At 36.2% G+C, this 22,120-nt stretch overlaps 1 protein-coding gene across 1 annotated transcript in view; it reads left to right on the top strand.

Moving 5' to 3' along the window:
- Positions 1–22,120, top strand: part of ENPP1 (ectonucleotide pyrophosphatase/phosphodiesterase 1) — a 68,427-nt gene that overhangs the window by 22,190 nt on the left and 24,117 nt on the right. The window contains exons 2-9 of the mRNA XM_036871129.1: positions 10,552–10,624; positions 12,808–12,924; positions 13,660–13,785; positions 14,693–14,753; positions 16,895–16,992; positions 18,860–18,939; positions 19,836–19,955; positions 21,029–21,138. Coding sequence (XP_036727024.1) covers positions 10,552–10,624; positions 12,808–12,924; positions 13,660–13,785; positions 14,693–14,753; positions 16,895–16,992; positions 18,860–18,939; positions 19,836–19,955; positions 21,029–21,138 — 785 coding nt within the window. The remainder of the gene's footprint in view (positions 1–10,551; positions 10,625–12,807; positions 12,925–13,659; positions 13,786–14,692; positions 14,754–16,894; positions 16,993–18,859; positions 18,940–19,835; positions 19,956–21,028; positions 21,139–22,120) is intronic.

Raw genomic sequence — 22,120 nt, 5'->3', positions numbered from 1 at the left:
ATATATGTCAAAAAACAACAGAATAACATTGCAGAATACAAAGGTAAAAATAAAAATCATGGAAGGTATAGGAGAAAAATGACAAATTTTCTTCAAGTGTGACGGACTGACAGCTGAATTCTCATAGTATAATGAGATCTTCACTGTGCCGAAAGAAAACACTTGCCAGATTGGAATTGTATACCCCTGCAGAAATACCGTTCAAGAATGAGAACAAAATAAAGACATGTATATACTAACAAACACGGACAGAATCTGCCATGAGGAAAATTTTAAAAGATTTCTTTATGCAGAAGGAAACTGATTCCAGATGTTTCCAGATGAAAAGTATAAAGGAAAAATGCATTAAAATGCATAAACTTGTAAATATTTGGGTAAACCTAAATGAACTTATAAAACAACAATGTCTTAGGGGTTTACAAATTAGAATAAAAGTAATATTAAAAGAGAATAAAGTCTATAAAAGCTAAAACCTAAGCGTCCATATCAACAACTTAATAAAAGAAAACCCAGAAAATTAGACCTGGGATATGGAAGGAAAGAAAAAAATAAAGATAAGACCAGAAATCACTAAAATAAAAAAGAGACTGGCAAAGTAACAAGCAAATTCTTTGAAAAGGTATGATCCCCTATGGTGAGCCTGATTACGCAAAAAAAGAGAGAAGGCACAAATTACATCAGGAATGAAAAAAAGGAACACAAATTCAGTGCTACAGACACTGAAAAAATAACAAGTGATTATTGTAAATCACTTTATACCAATATATTTGAAAATGCAGATGAAGTGAAAAATTCCAAGAAAAACTGAGTCAAGAAAAATTAGAAAATCTAAGTAATTCTATAATCAATGAAGAGATTGAACCAGAAGTCAATAAAGTTCTTGCACAGACCTTTCTAGGCCCAGAGAGCTTCCCCAGTTAGTTCTATCCTTCAAGGAAAAACTAACTCTGATCTTATACTTCTTTACTGCTTATTGTGAAGTGAAGTTGGCATAACCTTTCACTTGAAGATCTTTTTATTGTTAGTGTTCTGGTATTTTATAGTGATGTGAATAAGTATGAGCCTTTGATTTATTATTCTGGTTACTTGATATTAGTAGTATGAGCCTTTTGATTTCAATATTTGTATGTAACTTCTTGAATCCTATTGAGAATACTATTTAGATGGGTTTGTTTTAAATGCTTTTCTCTCTTCTCCTCCCTGTTTTTCCTTTGTGTTGATCTTAGACCTTTTCTTTTTGTTGATCTCATATTGCAGGCTTACCTCAAATGACTGGTGAATCATGGTGGTTCATTGATATTTAAGAATGAGGGATTAGGTAGGTTAACTGGAGGCAGAATTTGTTGATTAGAGTTTGCTTAGAGTAAGTGGGCAGGGAGGACTTCCTGTTATGCTGAAGATCACTAAAATGCCAGAATGAGGTAAACTTTTCTCTGGGTCACTATTATCCATGCTAGCCCCCTGGGTTCTCCAGTATACTGATTCTAAAAGTATATGGGTTCATTGTGGAAACTGGAAAATAAAGGTAAGTACCAAGAAGATAACAAGAATCACTGTGAGCCCATCAGCCAGAGATAAGACTATTTGTAAACTATGTATTATGTATAACATAAAATTAGGACCATATTGCCTATTCTGTTTTATAGTTTGCAGTTCATACTCAACAATGTCTTTCCCCAGGTCATTAAATATTCTTCTAAATCATAACTGTTAATGGCTGTATAATACTCATATTATATACAGTCCATATTTTCTTTAGCCATTTTCCTACTATTAGACATTGTACATATGTCTATTTTTTGTTATAAATAGTACTGCATGTATATATTTGTATCTAAATATTTGTACATAATTTTTTTGCCTTAGGATAAAGTGTAGGAAGTGTAGTTTTTGAGAAGTATATATACTTTAAGGTGTTTCTTTCAGACTTTTTCTAGAGATTTTTATATGCACAGTGCTTGGATCAATCCACAGCTAATCTTTGTTAAGTGTGCAGATATGAATCTGTAGTAATCTCTAATACACAGATTGGTGTTTACATGGATCCCTTTTTCAGTGGCATGGGTTGGAGAGCTGCTGTATAGGTATAACTAAAGTTACCAGTACAGCCGTTACCTGCAAAATAATAATTTGCTTTTCTTCTCTATTACACCTTTTTGACATATTTTCTTTACCAGTGCATGGTCTTCAACCACTGTTAAACAGATTACTGCAGAATTAAACCCCCCCTCCCCAAAAAAGGGAAATATTAGTATACTGGTTTTTGGCATTTCTTTTAACAGCAAATAAGAAAGAATGCCCTGAAGTTTGATTAAACATGGATAAGGTTATATTGTTCCTGTGGAAGAATCTGTAATGTCTCAGTGCTCTAAGTGAGTTGGATATTCCTAGTAGGAACTGTCATTTATGGAGTACCTCAGCGCCCCAGTCACCAATCTGGGTACTTTCTGTAAATTATGTCCAAGGCTTGTGCCAATTTTTTGAGGTGTGTATTATCACCACTTCATAGATAAAAAATAATGTTTAGCAAGGATATGAAACATTTCTAAGTCACATAGTTGGTGGTTGTCTATAAGTCGCAAGAAGGTAAGCTCCATGAAAGCACTGAAATGTTTTCGTTTCCTGGTGTATACCCAGCACGAGACGCTTCTTAACATGTAGTAGCCTCTCAGGAAATATTTGTTGAATGCTGAAAAAAATGAGTGAACAGAGGTGGGATTTGAACCCTCGCCATTTTGAAACTGAACCCCTTTCTGCCAGGTAGATGTCAACTTTTTCAGCGTGTTCAGGTTTCACTGAGAGGTTGAGTGTGAGGTTTGCCCCTAAGTGATGTGCTTGTCCAGTGCATAGTATCTCCTTCCCCCATTTTCATTTGACCAGTTATATAAATTGCTTCCCATGAAATTTCACTGCCATTTGGGAGAATCTTCGGTTAAGTCAAATGTAACTAAAACGATACTGAGTATATAAGAAGCCAAGAAAAAGTTAGAACCTCGTCTTTAAAAAACTTCTCAATACACTCAAGCAGTTGTTCTAACTTCTACACTGAACTCTGTAACACTTCAAAGTTCTTCAAGAACAAGACATTATCTTTGAGCATGACATCCCTCTGAGTCTCTGGTGGGAGTTTCTTGGCACTGGGCTTATTGCATTAGGATCTAATCCTCATCCTCTAGGAAAGGAAATCCCCCGAAGACTCCAGCAACGCGTAGGTCTGAGTTCCCACAGAGTCGTTTCCAGAAAGCATGCTACTTGAGTAAAAGGTCAGAGGACTGATAGGCAATGTGGTCGGCTAATTCATCTTCAAATTGGAGAGGCATCTGTCACATTTGAATACCAAATCCAGCAATTGTCCATTTCCTAAAAAATGCTTTTCGCCTATATTTATTATAGGCACCCTTTATATAAAGGCACTGAACAAACTGATTGACTTTGTCAACTCAGATGAAGAAAAGGGGGAGATTTATAGTTTCCCCCCAAATTGTTTAATTAAATCAGTTTACTGATTTTTCAGGTCAGCAGTTATTTTGAATGTCTATGTGCTAGGCACTCTGCTAGACCTAGAAAATACAGAGATGAGTCAATAAATCCATGCCACCCTGGAGCTCACAGTCCGGTCAAAGACAGACAGATAAACAAACCTCCCAGAGCATGGTCAGGGCTGCAGTAATTGGAAAGACCCAGAGGAGGACAGAGCATCTCCTGAGAGAAGACAGGCAGGTGAGTGACTTATGGCACAACCTTTCACAGTGTCACCAAAGGATCTTTCTAGAATTTATAAATCCAGTCATGTCACTTTCATGTTTAAATCCGCAACAGCTCCACATTGACTGCCCCGAAGGCCACAGCTACCTTTCAGCCACTCCCGTGTCCCCGCTCCTGCCCCACTCCCTTTACAATCTGACTGCTTAAGTTCTAATCTTGCCCATGTCGCTTATCAACTCTGTGATCCTTGGCAAGTTGCTAACCTCTCTGCAGCTAAGTTTCCTTAAACTGGGTAAATACAATAATCTGTGTCACAGTGTTATTGTGAGGATTAAATGATTTGATAGAAAACTCTTAGAAAAGTGCCTAGCACATAGTAAGTACTACAGAAGGGATGGTTGCTATTGTTCTGTAAAAGTGATGGCTATTACTGTAATCATTGTTATTCTCTCTTTCCCAGACTGGTGTTATTTTCTGTACTTCCCTGGCTTTGCACAAAGCACCATTGCATAGATTTGTTACTGAATTAGACACCAGGCCCCTCTCTTGAGGCCCTAGCTGAACTGAGGCCCCCTGGTTGGATCAGGGAGTTCTTTCCCGGTCAGGTTCACGCTGCCAATGACGAAACTGTGTTTGGTGCAAGCAAGACAGGCTTTTATTCAATGGCCAGAGAATGGAGAAGGGGAGCTCATGCTCTAAAGGCACCATCTCCTCTAAGGGAGGGAAGTAAGGGAATTTTAAGGGTCAGGAGGCAGACAGGTCATCAGGGCACTAGGAAGGGGGTGGAGATTTCCAGGGGCAGCCCGGGCATGCGCAGTCTTCCACACTCCTTTGCACATGGCACCAATTGTGCAAGCAGAGTACAAATCCCTCCGTTGGGCAAAGATCTTAGCATGATGATGAAGCAAAGGTAACTCTTGGACTCCTCCAGGTTTCATCTGCATAGATGCGGTCCTGTGGTCAAGTCAGGGCCGGGTTCTGAGCGGTTGACCACTGTGTATCTCTCAAAGCATGTATCTCTCCCAGTACAGCTGCAAACCATCGGCCCAACACCAGGTACTTTTGAAACAAACACAGAGATAAATCAGGGCAAGTGTCCTTCAGCTCTCAGGGGTTGATATGGAAACACAGAGATAAATCAAGTCAAGGAAAATGGTGACCATTAGCCTACTTTGTCTGCCATCTTGGATCTAGCTGGTTCAGTCTGGTTTTGCCACGGGCCTTTGTGGCATCTTGTTGATAAAACACAACTAGCCTGTACAGTTAAAAAATAGTTTCTGTACTTATGCATGGGTGCATGGGTGACACATTGTCACTATGTAGTTTAATTCTTAGGTTACTTCTCACTGTCTCATGTCTTTATCATCAACAAATTCTAGAGTTGTTGCCCTGAGTAGATTATCAACTCAGATTAGGGATTTCACCACAAATTCTTTTTGTTTTAATTTTGTACTTCTCCACAGAATCGAAATCCAGTGCATAGTGCAGGCACTCAAACATTTGTTTATTGACTGAAGGGGAAATTCCTTTTTTCCCACCTCTCTCTTTGTGAAGCCTTTTGTAAGCATTCTCTCCTTTTCTTCTCTCCACTGTGCTGGTAGCATGTTAACATTTTTTACATATTTCAACTGTAGCTCTTGTCCAGTTCCATTGTAATCATTCATTTTCATGTCCACATGCTTTCTCTGTCAGGGGAGGAGTTGCTTTCATTTGCATCTCTGGCCTTTAGCAAAGGCCAGTAGACACATATTTGTATGAATACTTGATAAAGAAAGAATAATACTGATTATGTTAACGCCACTGTGTTTGAGGGAATTTGTGAGAAAAAAAATTGAGTGATTTCTTTATACCTGTTTTGGTTCACTAAATGTCCAAGAAATGATTCGGGGACTCTAAACAAGCAGGAAACTCCAAATAAATATTGTTCTAACATAGAGGCAAAACATTCCAGCAACTTTACTTTTACTTATATGTCTGCAAGCTTCATGTTTTCTAAGATGAAATATTTTGTCTATAGCTTCTAAGAAAATATCAAAACTTGAAAACTACCTAAATTGTTATAGAGGTATAAAAGGATGGTGGATTTTGACATTGTTGGATTAAACTACTTTGAGAAGGAAATTCAAATTGAATTAGATTTCACAGCTCTGATAATCGTTGGTGAGAAATTTCCTACTAAAAACTATTCTGATTGGGTGTTGTGTAACAAAGTGGTAGGTAATTTAAATTTCATCTTTTACAGAGGTGAAATGATTGCTTCTATGGTCATACTTTAGTTTCAGTTTCATGCTATGCATTATCTAAAACGTAAATCTAAATAACATCTTTTAGTAACAAAGAGGTGATTAAAAAAATCAGCATGCCTCTTCTGTAGCTTAACAAGAGGGCAAAGATTTTCATGTATCATGTATGCTTTAAACTCATGGTTGCAATTTAAATGCTTGCTAACCACTAAATCTTTTCATAGTTTTCTTCAAGATGAGACTTATTTTAGCAGAACTGTTCACAAGTTTTGTTTTATATTTAGTTAGAACAGTAAGGTTATTGGTAATACATCTTCATGACTGAATTTCTTCAGCAGTGAGGGAATATGTATTGGAAGTCAATAAATTTGAGAATATAAATAACTTCTCTTATCATGATTTTCATTCATTGTCAAAAGGTTAACTCCGATTACTAGTAAAAGTAGTAGAACTTTTTCGTCTTCTTACTTCCAGCAAGTACCTTATGCCAATTTCAGGTTTCTACTTGTGGGTTCACCTCCACTCCACACCGTCCCACTTCTGAGAGCTCAGACGCTGAAATTCTCTTCAGAGTCCGTAACTTCTGTTCTTCTTCCTTCCTCACTCCCTCCCTCATTCCCACTCCTTCATTCTCTCGATCCTTCACTTCTCACAGTTCTCCATCCAGATACCCATGTTCACATGGTCCTAACCCTCCCTGGTCAGCTGTTGCAGTCACACCTTGACTCTCTTGTTCCCTTTTCTGTTTCCCCTCGCTTCCTATCTCCCCATGCCATGTTATCTTTTCACCCCACTCCTCCACTCCCACTCCTGGAATTAGAGGTCTCTGGGTCTTATTACAAACAATTCATGATCTCAGTAAGCTGGGCCCCCAGAGCTGGAGGGTCTTTTCACTCTTCCATTATTGACTCCATCTCTGTTGTCCCTACTGATTTGCTGCCATCCTTCACGTGGGGTCTCTATCTCCCCATGCCATGTTATCTTTTCACCCCACTCCTCCACTCCCACTCCTGGAATTAGAGGCCTCTGGGTCTTATTACAAACAATTCATGATCTCAGTAAGCTGGGCCCCCAGAGCTGGAGGGTCTTTTCACTCTTCCATTATTGACTCCATCTCTGTTGTCCCTACTGATTTGCTGCCATCCTTCACGTGGGGTCTCCTAAGCCCCCTTCATCACTTCAGAGCCCCACCTTGGCTTCCTCACTCCCCACAGATGCTTCTTACTTACAGAAAAGGATTGAAGGGCTGCTTCTAACTTCCTACGGCTGCCCCTCAGCTTTTTTTGGTTTTTGTATCTTTAAGCCTTCTTCTCACCCACCTATCTCTGAGGCTAATCCCCTGAGAGTATTTTATTGTATGATTAACCTGACTGTTTAAGCCAGTTTCTTATAATGAGCTTAGGTTGTTTCTGTTTTTTTTTGTTTTTTGTTTTTAAATACGAACAGTTCTGAATTAAACATCCTTGGATATATATATATTATTATGTTATATACTATATTATTGCCCACTTGTGAGAATACAGGCAGTGCTAGCTTTGCATGGTTCTCTGACATGTACAATTTCAGTTCCCACAGTTTAATTAAATAACACCAGTCTCCCAACAACATGGTTCAAATTTCAGTAACTAAGACTTATTGACTGTGAGTAATTGCATAAAGTACAATCTTTGCTACTAGCTTTTTCAGTCCACAAAACACTATGCAAATAGCAGATGCATATCATGGTCAGTGACCAATGTCACTTCTTTTAAAGTGTGTCAGTGATTGGTTACTATGCATCTGTTGGTCAGTTCAGCACAGACAGAAAAACAAGTACTTGTGTTGCTTTTTTTTTTTTTTTTTAATTTTATTTATTTATTTATTTATGGCTGTGTTGGGTCTTCGTTTCTGTGTGAGGGCTCTCTCCAGTTGTGGCAAGCGGGGGCCACTCTTCATCGCGGTGCGCGGGCCTCCAACCATCGCGGCCTCTCCTGTTGCGGAGAACAGGCCCCAGACGCGCAGGCTCATCAGTTGTGGCTCACGGGCCCAGTCGCTCCGCGGCATGCGGGATCCTCCCAAACCAGGGCTCGAACCCGCGTCCCCTGCACCGGCAGGCGGACTCTCAACCACTGCGCCACCGGGGAAGCCCTTGTGTTGCTTTTTTATCTGCCAGTGGTAGACCTACATCACATTTTATAGAAATGAATAATTGAAAGAGGGAATTGGCTGATAAAGTGCAGTTAAAAAAAGAAAAGTGATAATGCCGGAAATGAAATTCAGATCAAATGTAAATGGGGTTATGGAAGAGATAGCTGACTGTGGGTAGGCTAACACTGCTGCCGTTCAACAGACTCTAGATATACAGCCAAAGGAACTTAGTGACAGCGAATTTATTGACATGAGAAGCATGGTTGTGAGGAAAAGGATGAAGATGTCCCAGAGGAAGTGACAGTGATACAAAGATTCATATTAATGGAACTTTTGGAGATATTTCATGATATTAAAAGTACAAAGGTTAAAACGTTGGAAACTTATCTAAACTTAGAAAGGAATATGACAATTTGCCAAGGCATATAAAAGATTCTCACTCTGTATTGTGAGAAGTAGATAAAGCACTGTTCAGACTATTCTTGATAGGTTTATTACAAAGAAATAAAACTTTAATTTTCCATGGTTTAAATTACAGGATACTAAATACAGATTAGTTTTACTATTTTTTCATTTCCCTATATATTTATAATTGACAGTAAGAGAGTTTTTATTGTTTTTGATAGATCCTTTAGAATTACTCTTCCATAAGTTTGTGTTAGTTTACACCACCATTAAAGGCTTAGGAGAATCCATTAGTACTCTTACGACCTTGTTCTATTTGCCATTCTTTACTTATTTGTTCAAGCTCTTCTTCTGATGGCTCTTTATTTTACTGGACATATATACATTTAGATTTTTGATTTCCTAAAAAAAGAACCTGACCTAGACCCTGTTGTATTTTAGATCCACTGTACTTTCACTCTTCTTTCCTTTACCTTCGTTTTCTTTTGAAATGAGTTAAACCTGCTTCCTCAGTTTATTTGCCATTCACTTCCTCTTTAGTTCTGCAGTCCCTTGACAGTAGGCATGCTGAGGACAGAGGTCATGTCTCTTTTATTACTGAGGACCCAGTACCTAGACTACAGATCAGCATACAGTCAATACTCAGTATGTTTTATGTGAGGGAATGAGTTCAGAAAACATAAAAGCCTCTACCCACCACCCACCCTGTCCCATTCACCCATTCCTCCTCTCGTTAGTATCTCTTCATCTTGGCTTTGGGGAAATGCCACGCCACCTTTCCATACTGTGTCCATTCCCTTTTTCATATTCTTGGTTCCAGCCGAAGTAGTCTGCTCATTATTCATCTGCCACCTCCCATATGCCTTCCTTCCTGCAAGCCTTTCCTTATACTGGTTTTTCTCTGCTCTGCCCTCTCTTCCCTTCCATCAACTCTGCCTGGCAATATCATGCTGTCATTTCCCCTTTTCAGAGTCCAGCCCAGAGGCTTCCTCTATGAAATCTTTTCTGATCTCCTTCTCACCAACCACCCCAGCCTCTCTTCTTTAAACAACTATAGAACTCTGCAACTAGAGTCTACCAAATATGAGCCATTTGTGCTGTTGCTTGTGCCTTTTCCCAAAAAGTAGAAGCTCCCTGGGGGATCTCTTATTCTTTCCTTCAATGCATAATATAGTCTTTACACATAGTTGGTGCTCAATGCATATTTTATTGAATTGTCCTGAAATGTGACATTCCAGAGAGCTGCCAAGGGAACTCCATTCCACTGAAAAATATTGAGGATTATTTTGTAGATTATTCTGCTCCTTTTTTTTTTTTTCTAACTCACAAATAAATTTCTGTCATTGTTCTTAGGAGTTATATGGTGTAATCACTCACACCATATTAACCAAATGATCTAGTTAAAGTCAAATGTCAAAGTCCAGAATAGTGGAGAATGAGAAAGTTGCAAAATGTTAGAGCTGGAAAGATTTTTAGGGATCCAAGGAGTCCAGCCCTTTAATTTTATAAGTGAGTAAATTGATGTCTGGAATGTTAAAGTGACCTGCTCCAAATCTCTACACAACCAGTTTGTGGTAACATTTGGGTCCGGGATGTAGTCATCCAACCCTGTCTGTTGCTCATTCCCACAAGCTGTCACAGTGAATATGAGAATAGTGTTTAGGTCTGTGTAATTAAACTGTTAGAAGAGGCATCTGATATTCTCATATTGCCTTTTATGGATTAACAAGTAGAAAATTGTTAGGTTTCTTTTTTCCCTACCTTAATTATTATACGTTTTTGGACTGGATTCATTTACATCAACTGGGAAATTTCTGGCAACATTAACCTAGGAAGGCATAGATTTGTTTGCTAATTAAGTAAACTTTTTGTTGAAGTATGACGTACATACAGAAAAGTACCTGAAGCAAAAATGTGCAGTTTGAATTTTTCCAACGTGCACACATCATGTGACCAGCACCAGATCAGGAAACAGAGCAGCACCAACAAGTTTAGAAGTATTTAAAGAAATAAAACATTTGAAGAAATAAAAGGGCTTTGAAACCACATCATTTTTGTTTTCTCTCCACAGGTATTGTCAGTCTGTGTGTTAACGACAATCCTTGGTTGTATATTTGGGTTGAAACCAAGCTGTGCCAAAGAAGGTAATTAGTGTGTGTGTTTGTGTGTGTGTGTAGGAGTACTAGTCAGCCTTTTTCAGAATGTGATTGAGATAAGCGTTATGTCCTAATCCCTTGAGTACTCCATAGACAGTGCAAATTTGATGCTGGTTTGAGCCTTTTTCTTGAAGCTCTTTTATTATTTTAGCCATATACTATTTTATTTACTTGCAGAACTTCATCCCAAAACGATGAAGAGGGGCTATGATCAAAAAACCAACCAACCAAACAAGCAGAAAAACCTCAAAACAACAAAAAATAAAGAACAAAGACACAAACAAGCAGCTGGCTGACAGGTTCTGCTGCTGTGCTCCTGGAGCCTGTCTCCCTGACTTCCTCCAGTGACTCCCAAACACTTTTTCTGCCTAAGGAGTTAGGTGCTGGAGCAGCCCTTGAGGTTACTAGGTAACCAATTAGCATCCCTGGGCAACCAGAAACTTATCCTTAATGCTTATAAGTCTTTTAAAATTGCAGACATTTCAAAGCAACAGTGATATTTTTAAGCTTACATATATATATACATTTTTTTTTTATTGAGTGCAGAAATCTAGCCAACACTGACAAGATTACTATGAATAATAAAACTATGAATAACAGTACACTGTAGCAGTCATTATTTTGGCTCTGAGGTAGTTTTTATTTTTTCCCTGTTAAAATCATTGATGGTCTTCCTAGGGAATTTGGTTTTGAAAATTGAACAAATCCTTCTGTTCAACTATTCTGTAATTGTAATATTAGTCATTTAAAAAATTTTAGTGATTGTTAAGCTGTCATTTATTGTTGAAATGAATGAAATGTAATTTTATATATTTAGTCAGCAACTATTCAGAGCAAACTATCAATGTTTAATAAGATTAAAAAGCTATAGACTTTAGTGTTCACCTGTGTAGCCTTTAGACACAAAGTAATTCCCCTTGAGTTTAGTTTGGCATGTAAAAATAAAACCGAATGATTGAAAACAGCAATTTTAATCTAAACTCAACATGGAATGCATATTATTTTTTAAATGACTAGGAACATATTAGTGAGCTCCAAGTAATAGCTATTATTATAATAGCTTTCCCCCCTTGGGTCAGGAAAGTTAATATTTTTGATCCTAGGAATTATTATTGTCATTTCATGTCCTTAAAATTGCCTAGTTTCCCAGCGTTAAATGAGAGTTAAACTCTGTGGCAGTGTCTTCTTGGGTCAGGAGACCATTGCAGTCAAGAGCTAGGATTATTCATTTTTTTCTTTTGGACTTCCATTATTTTATAAGTGGATTTTTTTTCTTACCATCCTGATTTTTAGTAATCCAATAAAAACCTAGCTTATTCTAGGTAACTAGTGAAGAGTTATAATGTAAAATTGTTTTTAATGAAAAGTATTTTCCTTCCATATCTGCCATTTATCCATTTAACAAAAACTTATTAGTACCAGCTCTAGTCAAGGCTCTTGCTAGGCACCAGGGATACAGTGAACTGGGTAACATCCCGATGTGGTCTTTGTTCTTAAGAAGTTTGTGCTCTAGGGTGAGACTGGGATATTAACCAAATGATCTAGTTACAAATGAAAGTAAGTGACTGAGATGAAGGATAAGGTTTTATACAAACTTAAGAAAAGGAAAAAGGACCTAGACTGGGAGTTTGGGAAAGTTTCTCAAAGGGAGCAGGCTGGATCTGAAAGTGCAATGGATGTTTTAGGTGATGGTGGGAGATGGGTCCCGCAGAACATGTTCTGTACAAACACATTACTTCTTTACACCAGACTGAGAATGATGTAAGTCAGGTATTCTCTGTCTTTCTGAAATATTCATCGATTATCACTTTTTAGACAACTCTGCATAAAATCTTAAGAACAAGGTCTTCTTATTTTTCTTTTCTTTATTATTCAAAAGTATTTAAGTTTTATTACCCCCAGTAGGGTTTATAATATATAAAAGAAAAAAGTCATCTTTTTTTCCTATGGCAAGAGATAAAATTGCAAACTCTATAAGGTTACTGCCTTCTGTTTGTGTTACTTTCTACATGTATTTGTGAAAAGATTCTTGGTTAACTTCATTGCCCACCCCATCTGTGTTTTCTAAAACAATATTTGAACCTGACTATAACTAACTTAGGTGTATTAATTGATGTTTGCTTTGTAATTATATAATGATTAGAAACATCTAACTCCTTCAATATTTTCAGTTAAAAGTTGCAAGGGTCGCTGTTTTGAGAGAACATTTGGGAACTGTCGCTGTGATGTTGCCTGCGTTGACCTTGGAAACTGCTGTCTAGATTACCAGGAGACGTGTATAGAACCAGGTAAAAATATGCAGGGGAACAGATGGAGTCATGGGCCTTGGTAAAAGAGCAAAGAAAAGTTCTGCATCTTTTAGGTATGTGATTTACCTAACCCATTTGAGATTTTTAAAAATTTGGCTTTTATATTTTCTGAGAGAAAAAACATTTACATATTTTGCCTTGTTAAAAGTTTTATGGATAGCAAAACTGCCTGTTTTTAATGTATGCTGACAGCCTATGTAGGCTAATTTGCATTTCACCTAAGTTCAAAAAGGCTGCTTAAAATATATGAATATTTCTATGGGCTTATTAAAGCAAGAGTTCTTAAGATGTCCACTTAAACTTCAAAGTAAAACTATCAGACTATGGAAATTTTCTCAGTTTGATTTGGTCTTCTCTACGTATGACATGGAATAACATTTAAATGAGAGCGAGCCAGGTTTAGATTAAATTTTGAGAACTCTGACAATGACTGGTGGAAGAAGCCAAGATGGACGTGGGAGTTGTATAATAAGAATTATGTTTGTTTACATTTTAAAACGATGAGATTCTGGCTTTTTAGTGAATAATCATTGCTGCCTGCATATTTTCTCTTAGTTCAGATTTACCACTGTGGTGGCAGGTTCTGTGACTGACTAAGGGTTAGAAAATGGTCCATTGTCTCTTCATGGATCATGTTCCAGAGGCATTTCTGTATTCACTTTGGACATGTTGAATTTGGACCCTGAAATGTATTATGTTGATACTTGTTCCTAGAACGGATATGGACTTGCAGCAAATTCAGGTGTGGTGAGAAAAGGTTGTCCCGAAGCCTCTGCTCCTGTTCGGATGACTGCAAGGACAAGGGCGACTGCTGCGTCAACCATGGCTCCGTGTGCCGAGGTCAGGGGGTCATGCCCTTGCCGGGTTCACATGCAGGCTTACATCTTCCTAGGTCCTAGCGGGGTTTAGCACAGATGTATTTTTTACATTAGAAGTCATAGTTATTGACCAACCATATTGGCTGAAAAAATATTTTAAAAACATTGTATTGTAAGGAAAATTTCAAATATATATACCTGAATAGAGAGAATATGTGATGAAGCTTGCGTCACCCAGCTTAATAATTACCATTATCTAACACGGCCAATGTTGTTTTATCTGTAGTCACTCACTCTCCTGCTACAACCCCCTCGTGTTATTTTGATATTAGCTGCATATTTAACGCTGTACTTGTGGAAAGATCACTTTTGCAGTCCTGGCTGACTATATAACAGGTTCCTTTATAGTAAGTGAGGACGATGTCTGCTGTGCATTGAGAGAGTGGACGTGAAGTTAGTGCATAAGATTCTGTGTAAACTGATGTTATTATGATGTCTCGTCTAGGTGTTAACAGGGTTCCTTGAAATTCTTTGACAGAACCTGGCTCTGTATGAGAGGAACTAAGACATCAAGGATTTAATACCAGAAGATTTTGTTGGGTGGATAGAAGCAGGGTTGTAAATTTTGGCTGAAAATATTAACAATTTGAAAATGGAAAAGGTGCCTTCAAGTTCTCCCAAATACAGTAGTATGTTTTAGCCTTGCAATCATACATTCATTTTTTAATTCCTGATATCAGCTAACTTTTATTTTGAAACAGAATAACTCCCTTTATTTGTTTTGTTTCCCTAGAATCATGTCCCATATTATCTATGTATCTGTTAACGTATTTTGTTTTTGGAATCTGTCCTAATGTGTCTCACAAGCATCACAATCATTGTTTCTATTGAGTGTGTTTAACTCATTGTACTTCTTGAAAATGTTTTAGGTGAGAAAAGTTGGGCAGAAGAAACATGTGAGAGTATTAATGATCCACAGTGTCCAGCAGGGTAAGATTATATTCTGAGATACTAATTTTTTTTAGGAGTACCATTTTTTTCTCTTTCCAAATAAAAATAATAATTATTCATTGGTTCAGTAAATATTATTTTTAGTTAAGCCTTCTTTTGGCACTGGTGGTATAGAGATGATTATGGCATGACTCCCCACTCTGGAAGCTAGTGGAAAAAAGAGAGGTCATGAATATTTAGTATTCATGAGTGTTGGGTGAAAGTATTTGTGTTTTCCTTCTTAGGAAGGAAGGATCTTTACATTCATTTGAAGTTTTTCAAGTTGAACTTATAGTGAATTACTTTACAGCTTCTTTTTATTTTTTTTGTGTTTTGGTTCATTTATATATTTTTGGGATAACATGTCTGTGAGAAGATGTTACATAATTTTTATAATTTATACTTGTTATTTTTGTATTTAGAGTATTTTTACAATACCTTATGTTTACAAGGTCATCAAAAAAAATTTGTGTGGAATTCAGAAGGTGGAAATTTGGTGGCAGTATTAAACATAATTATCTTTGCTCCACTTGAACAAAGATATATGAATTCAAATTCATATACTTTGAATTATTAATCTTCAGAAATATATTTTTATGTCTTTAAAATAATGATTTTTCCAGACTGTTAAACATTTTAAAGCTGTATTTTAGCTTACTTATGTATATAATTTATTTTTGTTTTTTAAATATGTATTTTTGTTTTCTGTTGGATGGAAGAGTTCTTTTCTGTTTAAAACAATAGTAATAACAGCAGCAAAAACTAAACCCAAAAAATTCCAACAGAAGAGACTTTTTCAAAGAGGACTTCTCATGTATCGTAAGATATCTGTTAAGTCCAAGGTATATTGGAAATTTTACACTTAATGAATTTTGAATCTTCCTTTTCCTTCTAAACATTGACTATTATTTTCCAATTGTAATGTTGACTCTTGTTAGTGGAAAATATAAGCCCTCCTTTCTTTACAAGAAGACCGTAATTTAGGACATATTTTATTATACTGGAAATTATTATACCCGTATATTTACCTGGAGGCCCAGCAAACTGTTTTTATGTTTTCTGTTGATTGAATAGAAATAATTTTATACAGACATGGACCATTGAGACTATATGCAGCTGATTCTGCAGAGTCTCCCAACAGAACTATGGTACAAATACTAGTTAGTGGAAATTATACACAAATTTCCTCCTTTTTCCATTTGTGTTTGGGTATGAGAGTAAGCTGGGGAGGCAGTAGAGTTGGAAAAGGCAAGGTAAGGTAAATCTTTGTGCTCAGATTTTTAAATTACTGAGTAAACTTTCAGTGGAAAGTTTTTTCATGGTTATCCAATGATATACGACTTTCCTACTCTCTATCAGATGTCATTAGAAGCTGCAAAATTTCTGAACCATGCCTGTTTTGGTGTAGCCATGGAATGGTTGTCCATAGTTATTCTCTTTTGCTGAGTATATCATTACACATGTTTTTTTGCTTCCCTCTTTGGATTTCCATACCACACATGTAAATCTCTGTGTGTGTGTGTGTGTGTGTGTGTGTGTGTATGTGTACCTTCATTGTTTGTTCATTTCTAGCTTTGGATCATTTCTTTGTTGTTTATGTATTTGAATGTAGTAAATACCTCACCAACTTCTCTATTAAATATTAATATCTTTTAAATATGGTAAACTTAAAAGCTGAATATTGTATATAATTTATGTGATATGAGATACTATCTATTAGGTTCAAGTAGAGACAATATCAGAAAATGCTTTTACAGGAAAAAAAATAGTGGAAACAAGAACATAATTTAGAACATGCTGTTTGTTAACATTTATGCTCTTGCAAATTGGGAAAATATTATTACATTTTAGTCGCTTTTGGTCTAGCTTTTGGAATAGCAGGAATCATAAATGATGGTCTCTGTATGGTGGCTCAAAATGGTATGAGTGCTTAATCAGTACTATTTGATGATATATATAATAAAATGTAAAAGCATATATATGAATATAGATGCTTACAAAATATTCTTTATGAGGATGTTTGTTGAGCTTGTTAGTTTACCTTAGATTACATATCAGCCTCAGTGGAAAATCTTCACTGGATCTGTGTCTTCTTTCTTCTTCTTTAAACAATTTTTTTTTCTTTCTTTCTCATTATCCAGGTTTGAAATGCCTCCTACCCTCTTATTTTCTTTGGATGGTTTCAGGGCAGAATATTTACACACTTGGGGTGGACTTCTTCCTGTTATTAGCAAGCTGAGTGAGTAACTTCAGAGTTTACTATTGGAGTGCCACAGTTTCAGTGAGATAGACTAAGGAGGGAGTCATTTTTTTGAAAAATGCTGGCAGAATCTGTTTTACTAAACTCCTCTATTGCAAAAGAGTTAAACCTAATGATAAGGAACTAGTATTTAATATTGTAATTGTTCTGAAACTGCCTTAAATAATTCTGAGATAATAGTAGTTATTTTAGGATTTTTATCCCTTGGTGATAGAGGTAGATATAAGGATGAGATAAGAGATACTTAGTTTTTCTTAGACTTTTGGATTCCTTTTATGGACAAATTATTTATCTAATATGTATTACATCTTAAAATAGCATTTCAAAAACTGAAGGTATTTCTGCTGTGTTTCTAGTAGTGTAGATATAGAATATTTGTTATTTATCTTATAGTATCGTGTAGCATCCTTCCAACTTCCTCATCTCAATAAAGCCTTAATTGATTATTGTATAAGTTACTAATGCAATAGTAGAATAGTCTTTTCTTAGTATTAATGCCAAAGTTTTAAATCACATTAACCACCAGTAATATGGGCATCACTTGTATCATCATTGTTACTGAAAAAAGAAAAAATTAAATATAGGTATAAAAACTGTAGAACATTGCTTGTTATCAGTGATCAGTATTTAAGTAGCCACAGTGTAATGCTGGACTGAACTAGAAGTAAGTAAATACACTGTTTTGGTGTTCTTCTGGAGCTCTGAGACATTATTTACTGGACTTGAGTATATGAGGTTGGTTTAAACATCACAGCCACTCTCAGTAAATACATAGGTTTGTTTATTGTACTTCTATTGTAACAAGCGAAAATAATATTTGGAGAACTTTTAAAAATTTCAGTTTTTAATTTCTCCTGGGAAGAAAATAGTTTTTATAAATAATCATTTGACATAAAAAGTCTTTAGCAGAGAGCTTGCATGGGCAAGGAAGGCTCTGTTCTTACCAGCCAAGCTCATGAGCTTTGAGGTTTGAATATGGCCCTTTGTTATCATCAGGAGGAAAGTTTGTTTCCATAGCACCAAATATGAGTTCAGAACCTGAGTTCAGAATTAAGGAGCTGTAGGTACCTATATATGAAGTTGAAAGGAAATCAATACACAGTTAGACTAAGTCCTCTCTTTGGGTAGTTGGGGAATGTAGTTTGTAATTCTGAACTATTTGGAAGGCAGTGAGATAGACACGTGCCAATCTGAGGAATATTTTCAGGCAATGGCGTATTGATATGCTAGAATCATTAGTTATGTATTCTGTCTTCAATGGTAGAGGCAGAAGAGGAATGTGACACTAGGGCTAAATCAGGAACAGTTTGACTTCTGTCCTTCCTTGTACTTGACGCCAGAAGATGCTTTTTATCTTTAGAGCAGTGTTGAACTTGTCTAGAGTTAGCTAGATTGGATTTTTGGGATGGGGCACTGTCGTCCCAGCTACTGCTTCATTCTTGTTTTAATTTTGCAGATTTAGCTACTAGTGCAGTTTTTTGTTGTTAAAATATAACTACATCTTATAATTTAGTATGTTACCACCAAGTAGTAGCAGACAAAGATCTAGCAAGAATCATTATGGTCCATCTGGAACTTAATGTTATTGATAAGTATGGGATAATTATTTCATTGGCTTAACAGTTTTGTTTAATCATTTTCTAACTAAGAGAAAAAAACTAACTCTTAACATTGAATTCGAATCCAAAATGTTGCTTTGTAATTCACCCTGAACTTTTATATGGTTGTAAATCCCTTCTGGGTTCATTTTTTAGTACTATTTAGAAGTCTGTGGTACCAAAGCTAAATAAGGGAAACAGATTGTTAGTTGTATTTAATAACAATATTTAATTTTTTTCCCTTGTAGAAACCTGTGGAACATATGCTAAAAACATGAGACCAGTATATCCAACAAAAACTTTCCCCAATCACTACAGCATTGTCACAGTAAGCTCTGCATTTCAACTTTTATATGTTCACAGAAGTGAGATGTAAGTGTAACGTTTTTCGAGAGAATAAGTAGATTTCAGATCAGAAAAAAACTTCTTTTTCATTGTGTAGTTAAGCAAGGAAACCTAGGTTCTGGTCTTAGCTTTTCTACTAACTAGTTGTGGCCTTGGGCAGGTCACTTTACCTTCTGGGTCTCCATTTCCCATCTGTGAAAAGAGGTGACTAAAGACTCCAAGAAATGATTTCTTGGTTCCCTTTCAATTTAAGAGTCTCTGATTCTTGGGTCCTGTTTTTTCTGATTAGTTTTTATCTTACTTTATTTGAACCCCAGACTGTCTACACTCACATGTTCTCAGCTGTCTTTCCAATCATCTTGATGTATGAGACTAAGCAAGCCACTTTGCCTGACTTTAGGTAGGATTACAGCTCTATTTTTGTTTCACTCAAAGTTTGCAGATTTAATTTGAATCCAGAAAAAAAAAGTAGAATTCATTAGGCCTTAGGCTTGAAGCCAGAGAATTAATGCTTTAGCTTGCGTTGGTACAAGCTATTCTTGGACCCAACCAAAAAGGAGTTTGTTCTACAGAAATGTTTCACTGAGCAATGCAAAAGGACAACACAGTACTTTTTTCAAAATTAGGCTGCTTCTTTATATAGAACTTCATCCATATCATTCCTAATTTATTTTCTCCTATTACATAAATTAAAACACAAATACTCCATAAAATCTTGAGTGGTTGGTTGTGTTTTAACAATACCCATTGTTTTGTTCTTCTCTCCTTAAGCTGGGTGAAGTTCCGTGTAGCTTAAGTTGTCTATTTCTCTTTGATGATTTTGTTCTGTAACTTTAAAAACTTAAAACTTGCATAAAACTTGTATTTTATATTTTTTAGGGACTTTATCCAGAATCCCATGGCCTCATTGACAATAAAATGTATGATCCCCAAATGAATGCTTACTTTGCACTTAAAAGTAAAGAGAAATTTAATCCTGAGTGGTACAAAGGAGAACCAGTGAGTTGTTTGTTTTCTCTGTTAAAATTATTTTTATTATTCTCATCAGTTTCTATCAGAGTAAAATACCAGATTCCCTGGAGCTTTTAATAACTCATTTAATTTACTATGTTTTGTGCCATCCTTATGCAAACAGAGATGAATTCAGGTAACTCTAAATATAGCTTGTATCATTATGTAGTTTATTCCAGAGTGGGGTTTGGGTTATGCTGAGCCAGTTTTCTTTTCTGCTTGATTTTACCTTTTTGTCCTAGTAGCGAAGAGCAGTAGTCTGGGGGTAATATTTTGATCTACACAAAGCTAACTGTTTGTACAGGTGTAAACTTTGACTTTGTTTGCATTTGTTAACTTAGAAGATTCTCTCTGATTGTGATTTAGATGTGTTCTCCTTTTGAGTTTTTATAAATTGCCACGACAATTCTATAAGGTCTATTTGGATAGTCTTGATATTCCTCTTGGAAGGAGAAGAGCATTTGCAAGCTATAAATTCAAATTTTAGCCCTGACATTTAAAGCTGTGTGACTTTGGGTAAATTATTCTTTCTGTGCCTCAATTTTCTCATATCTGTACTGTAAATAATACTGTAAATACTGTTAACTACCTCATAGAGTTATTGTGATGATTAGTTGAATTAATAATCTAGGATGCTTGTAGGAATACTATTTAGAACTGTAATTGGCAATAATAAGTGCTTAATAAATGTTAGTTACATAAGCAAAAATGTCTGTAAGTTAAAGATATGTATATTTGTAAATTTTTCTTTTCTTCTTCCTTTCATGAATTTTTCTTCTTTTAAGAAGGAACCTATTAAGTAGAAGTATGACTATAAAAGTTGCAGGAGTTATCAACTGTTCATATTTTTTAGGTTAATTTAATTTCTGATTATTTAATTTCTCTTTGCTGCTGTTCAAAGTCATATTACATTGTTATTTTGTAGTCTAACTGCTGGAGCTTATTAACGTCAAAAACATTCTAGCATTTGGGAGGAAAGCATTGGTGTTGCATGAACACATGGTTTTCTAAGAAATGAATGCTTGCATAATTTCCTAACTTTCCTACACTGGCTTCCCCAGATTTGGCTTACAGCTAAATATCAAGGCCTGAAGACGGGCACATTTTTTTGGCCAGGATCAGATGTGAAAATTAATGGAATTTTCCCAGACATCTATAAGATGTATAATGGGTATGTATAGCTGTACTTTTTCTAGGACCTATAACATAGAACTGTTGATTTTCTTATCATAGCCTGAGTTCTAGTGTTTGAATGATATGTTGTTTGAAAAGTGAGACCTGTCAGAATAAGAACTCTGTCTCAAAGAGTTTTAGATGGATGATAGATAGACAGTAAAACTATGACGAGTTTTTTCCTGGAGGTTTTCTAGAAAGCACTGGTAACATGTTAGGTTTGCATTCAGATCTTTGGGCAGGAATAAGAATTGAAGTCCTGGTGAAAGTAGAGGTCCTGCACATTTTCACTCTAGGGAGAAAGAACGAGGAGAAGGAAGTGAAAGTATTAAAGGGACACAGGTAGGAGTGACTCTCTGGTATCTGGAAATATTATTTAAAAGAAGATATTAATGGCACCCCTGGATTTGCATTTTCAAATTACTTTGTTAAACGTTCCATTTAATGTGAGAACTGATTGGAGTGGCCTCCCTGTGATATTCAAAATCCATGAGGTACCACGAATAAAACAGAAACTTTTTTCTGGAAAACTCTCTTTGGATCATTTTAGGGAGAATAGCAAAATAATTTTGTCTTTCACTTGGGAAATTTATGTCATAAAATCAATATGATAATGTATTTGAGGGATGAAAGGAAAAGTTCATAAATTCCAAACAAGAAATGCATAATGATTTTCTTGATGACCTTATGCTGTTGTTTATTCCTTATGGTTCACACGAGCACCTTGTTATTTGCCGTTAATTTCATTCCATAGATGGTTATTGAGATTCTATGTGCCAGGCACTGTCCTAGGCCTGGGGGATTTGAAGAGTAGTGATATATGTTCTCTGGCTTCTCAGGGTCTGACAGAGACCTTCTCAAGGTACAACTAAGTGTACTTGGGGTTGGGCAAGCACTCTGATGGAGACCTGTAAGCAAAATCCTGTGCCCACAGGAAGGTGTCATTAATTCTGCCCAGAAATTGTTGCCTGGAGAACTGT

Source organism: Balaenoptera musculus, chromosome 12 (genome assembly GCF_009873245.2).
Source record: "Balaenoptera musculus isolate JJ_BM4_2016_0621 chromosome 12, mBalMus1.pri.v3, whole genome shotgun sequence".
NCBI classification, from domain to species: domain Eukaryota; kingdom Metazoa; phylum Chordata; class Mammalia; order Artiodactyla; family Balaenopteridae; genus Balaenoptera; species Balaenoptera musculus.
The sequence above is the reverse complement of the archived record's forward strand: the minus strand, read 5'-3'. Positions and strand labels throughout refer to the sequence as shown.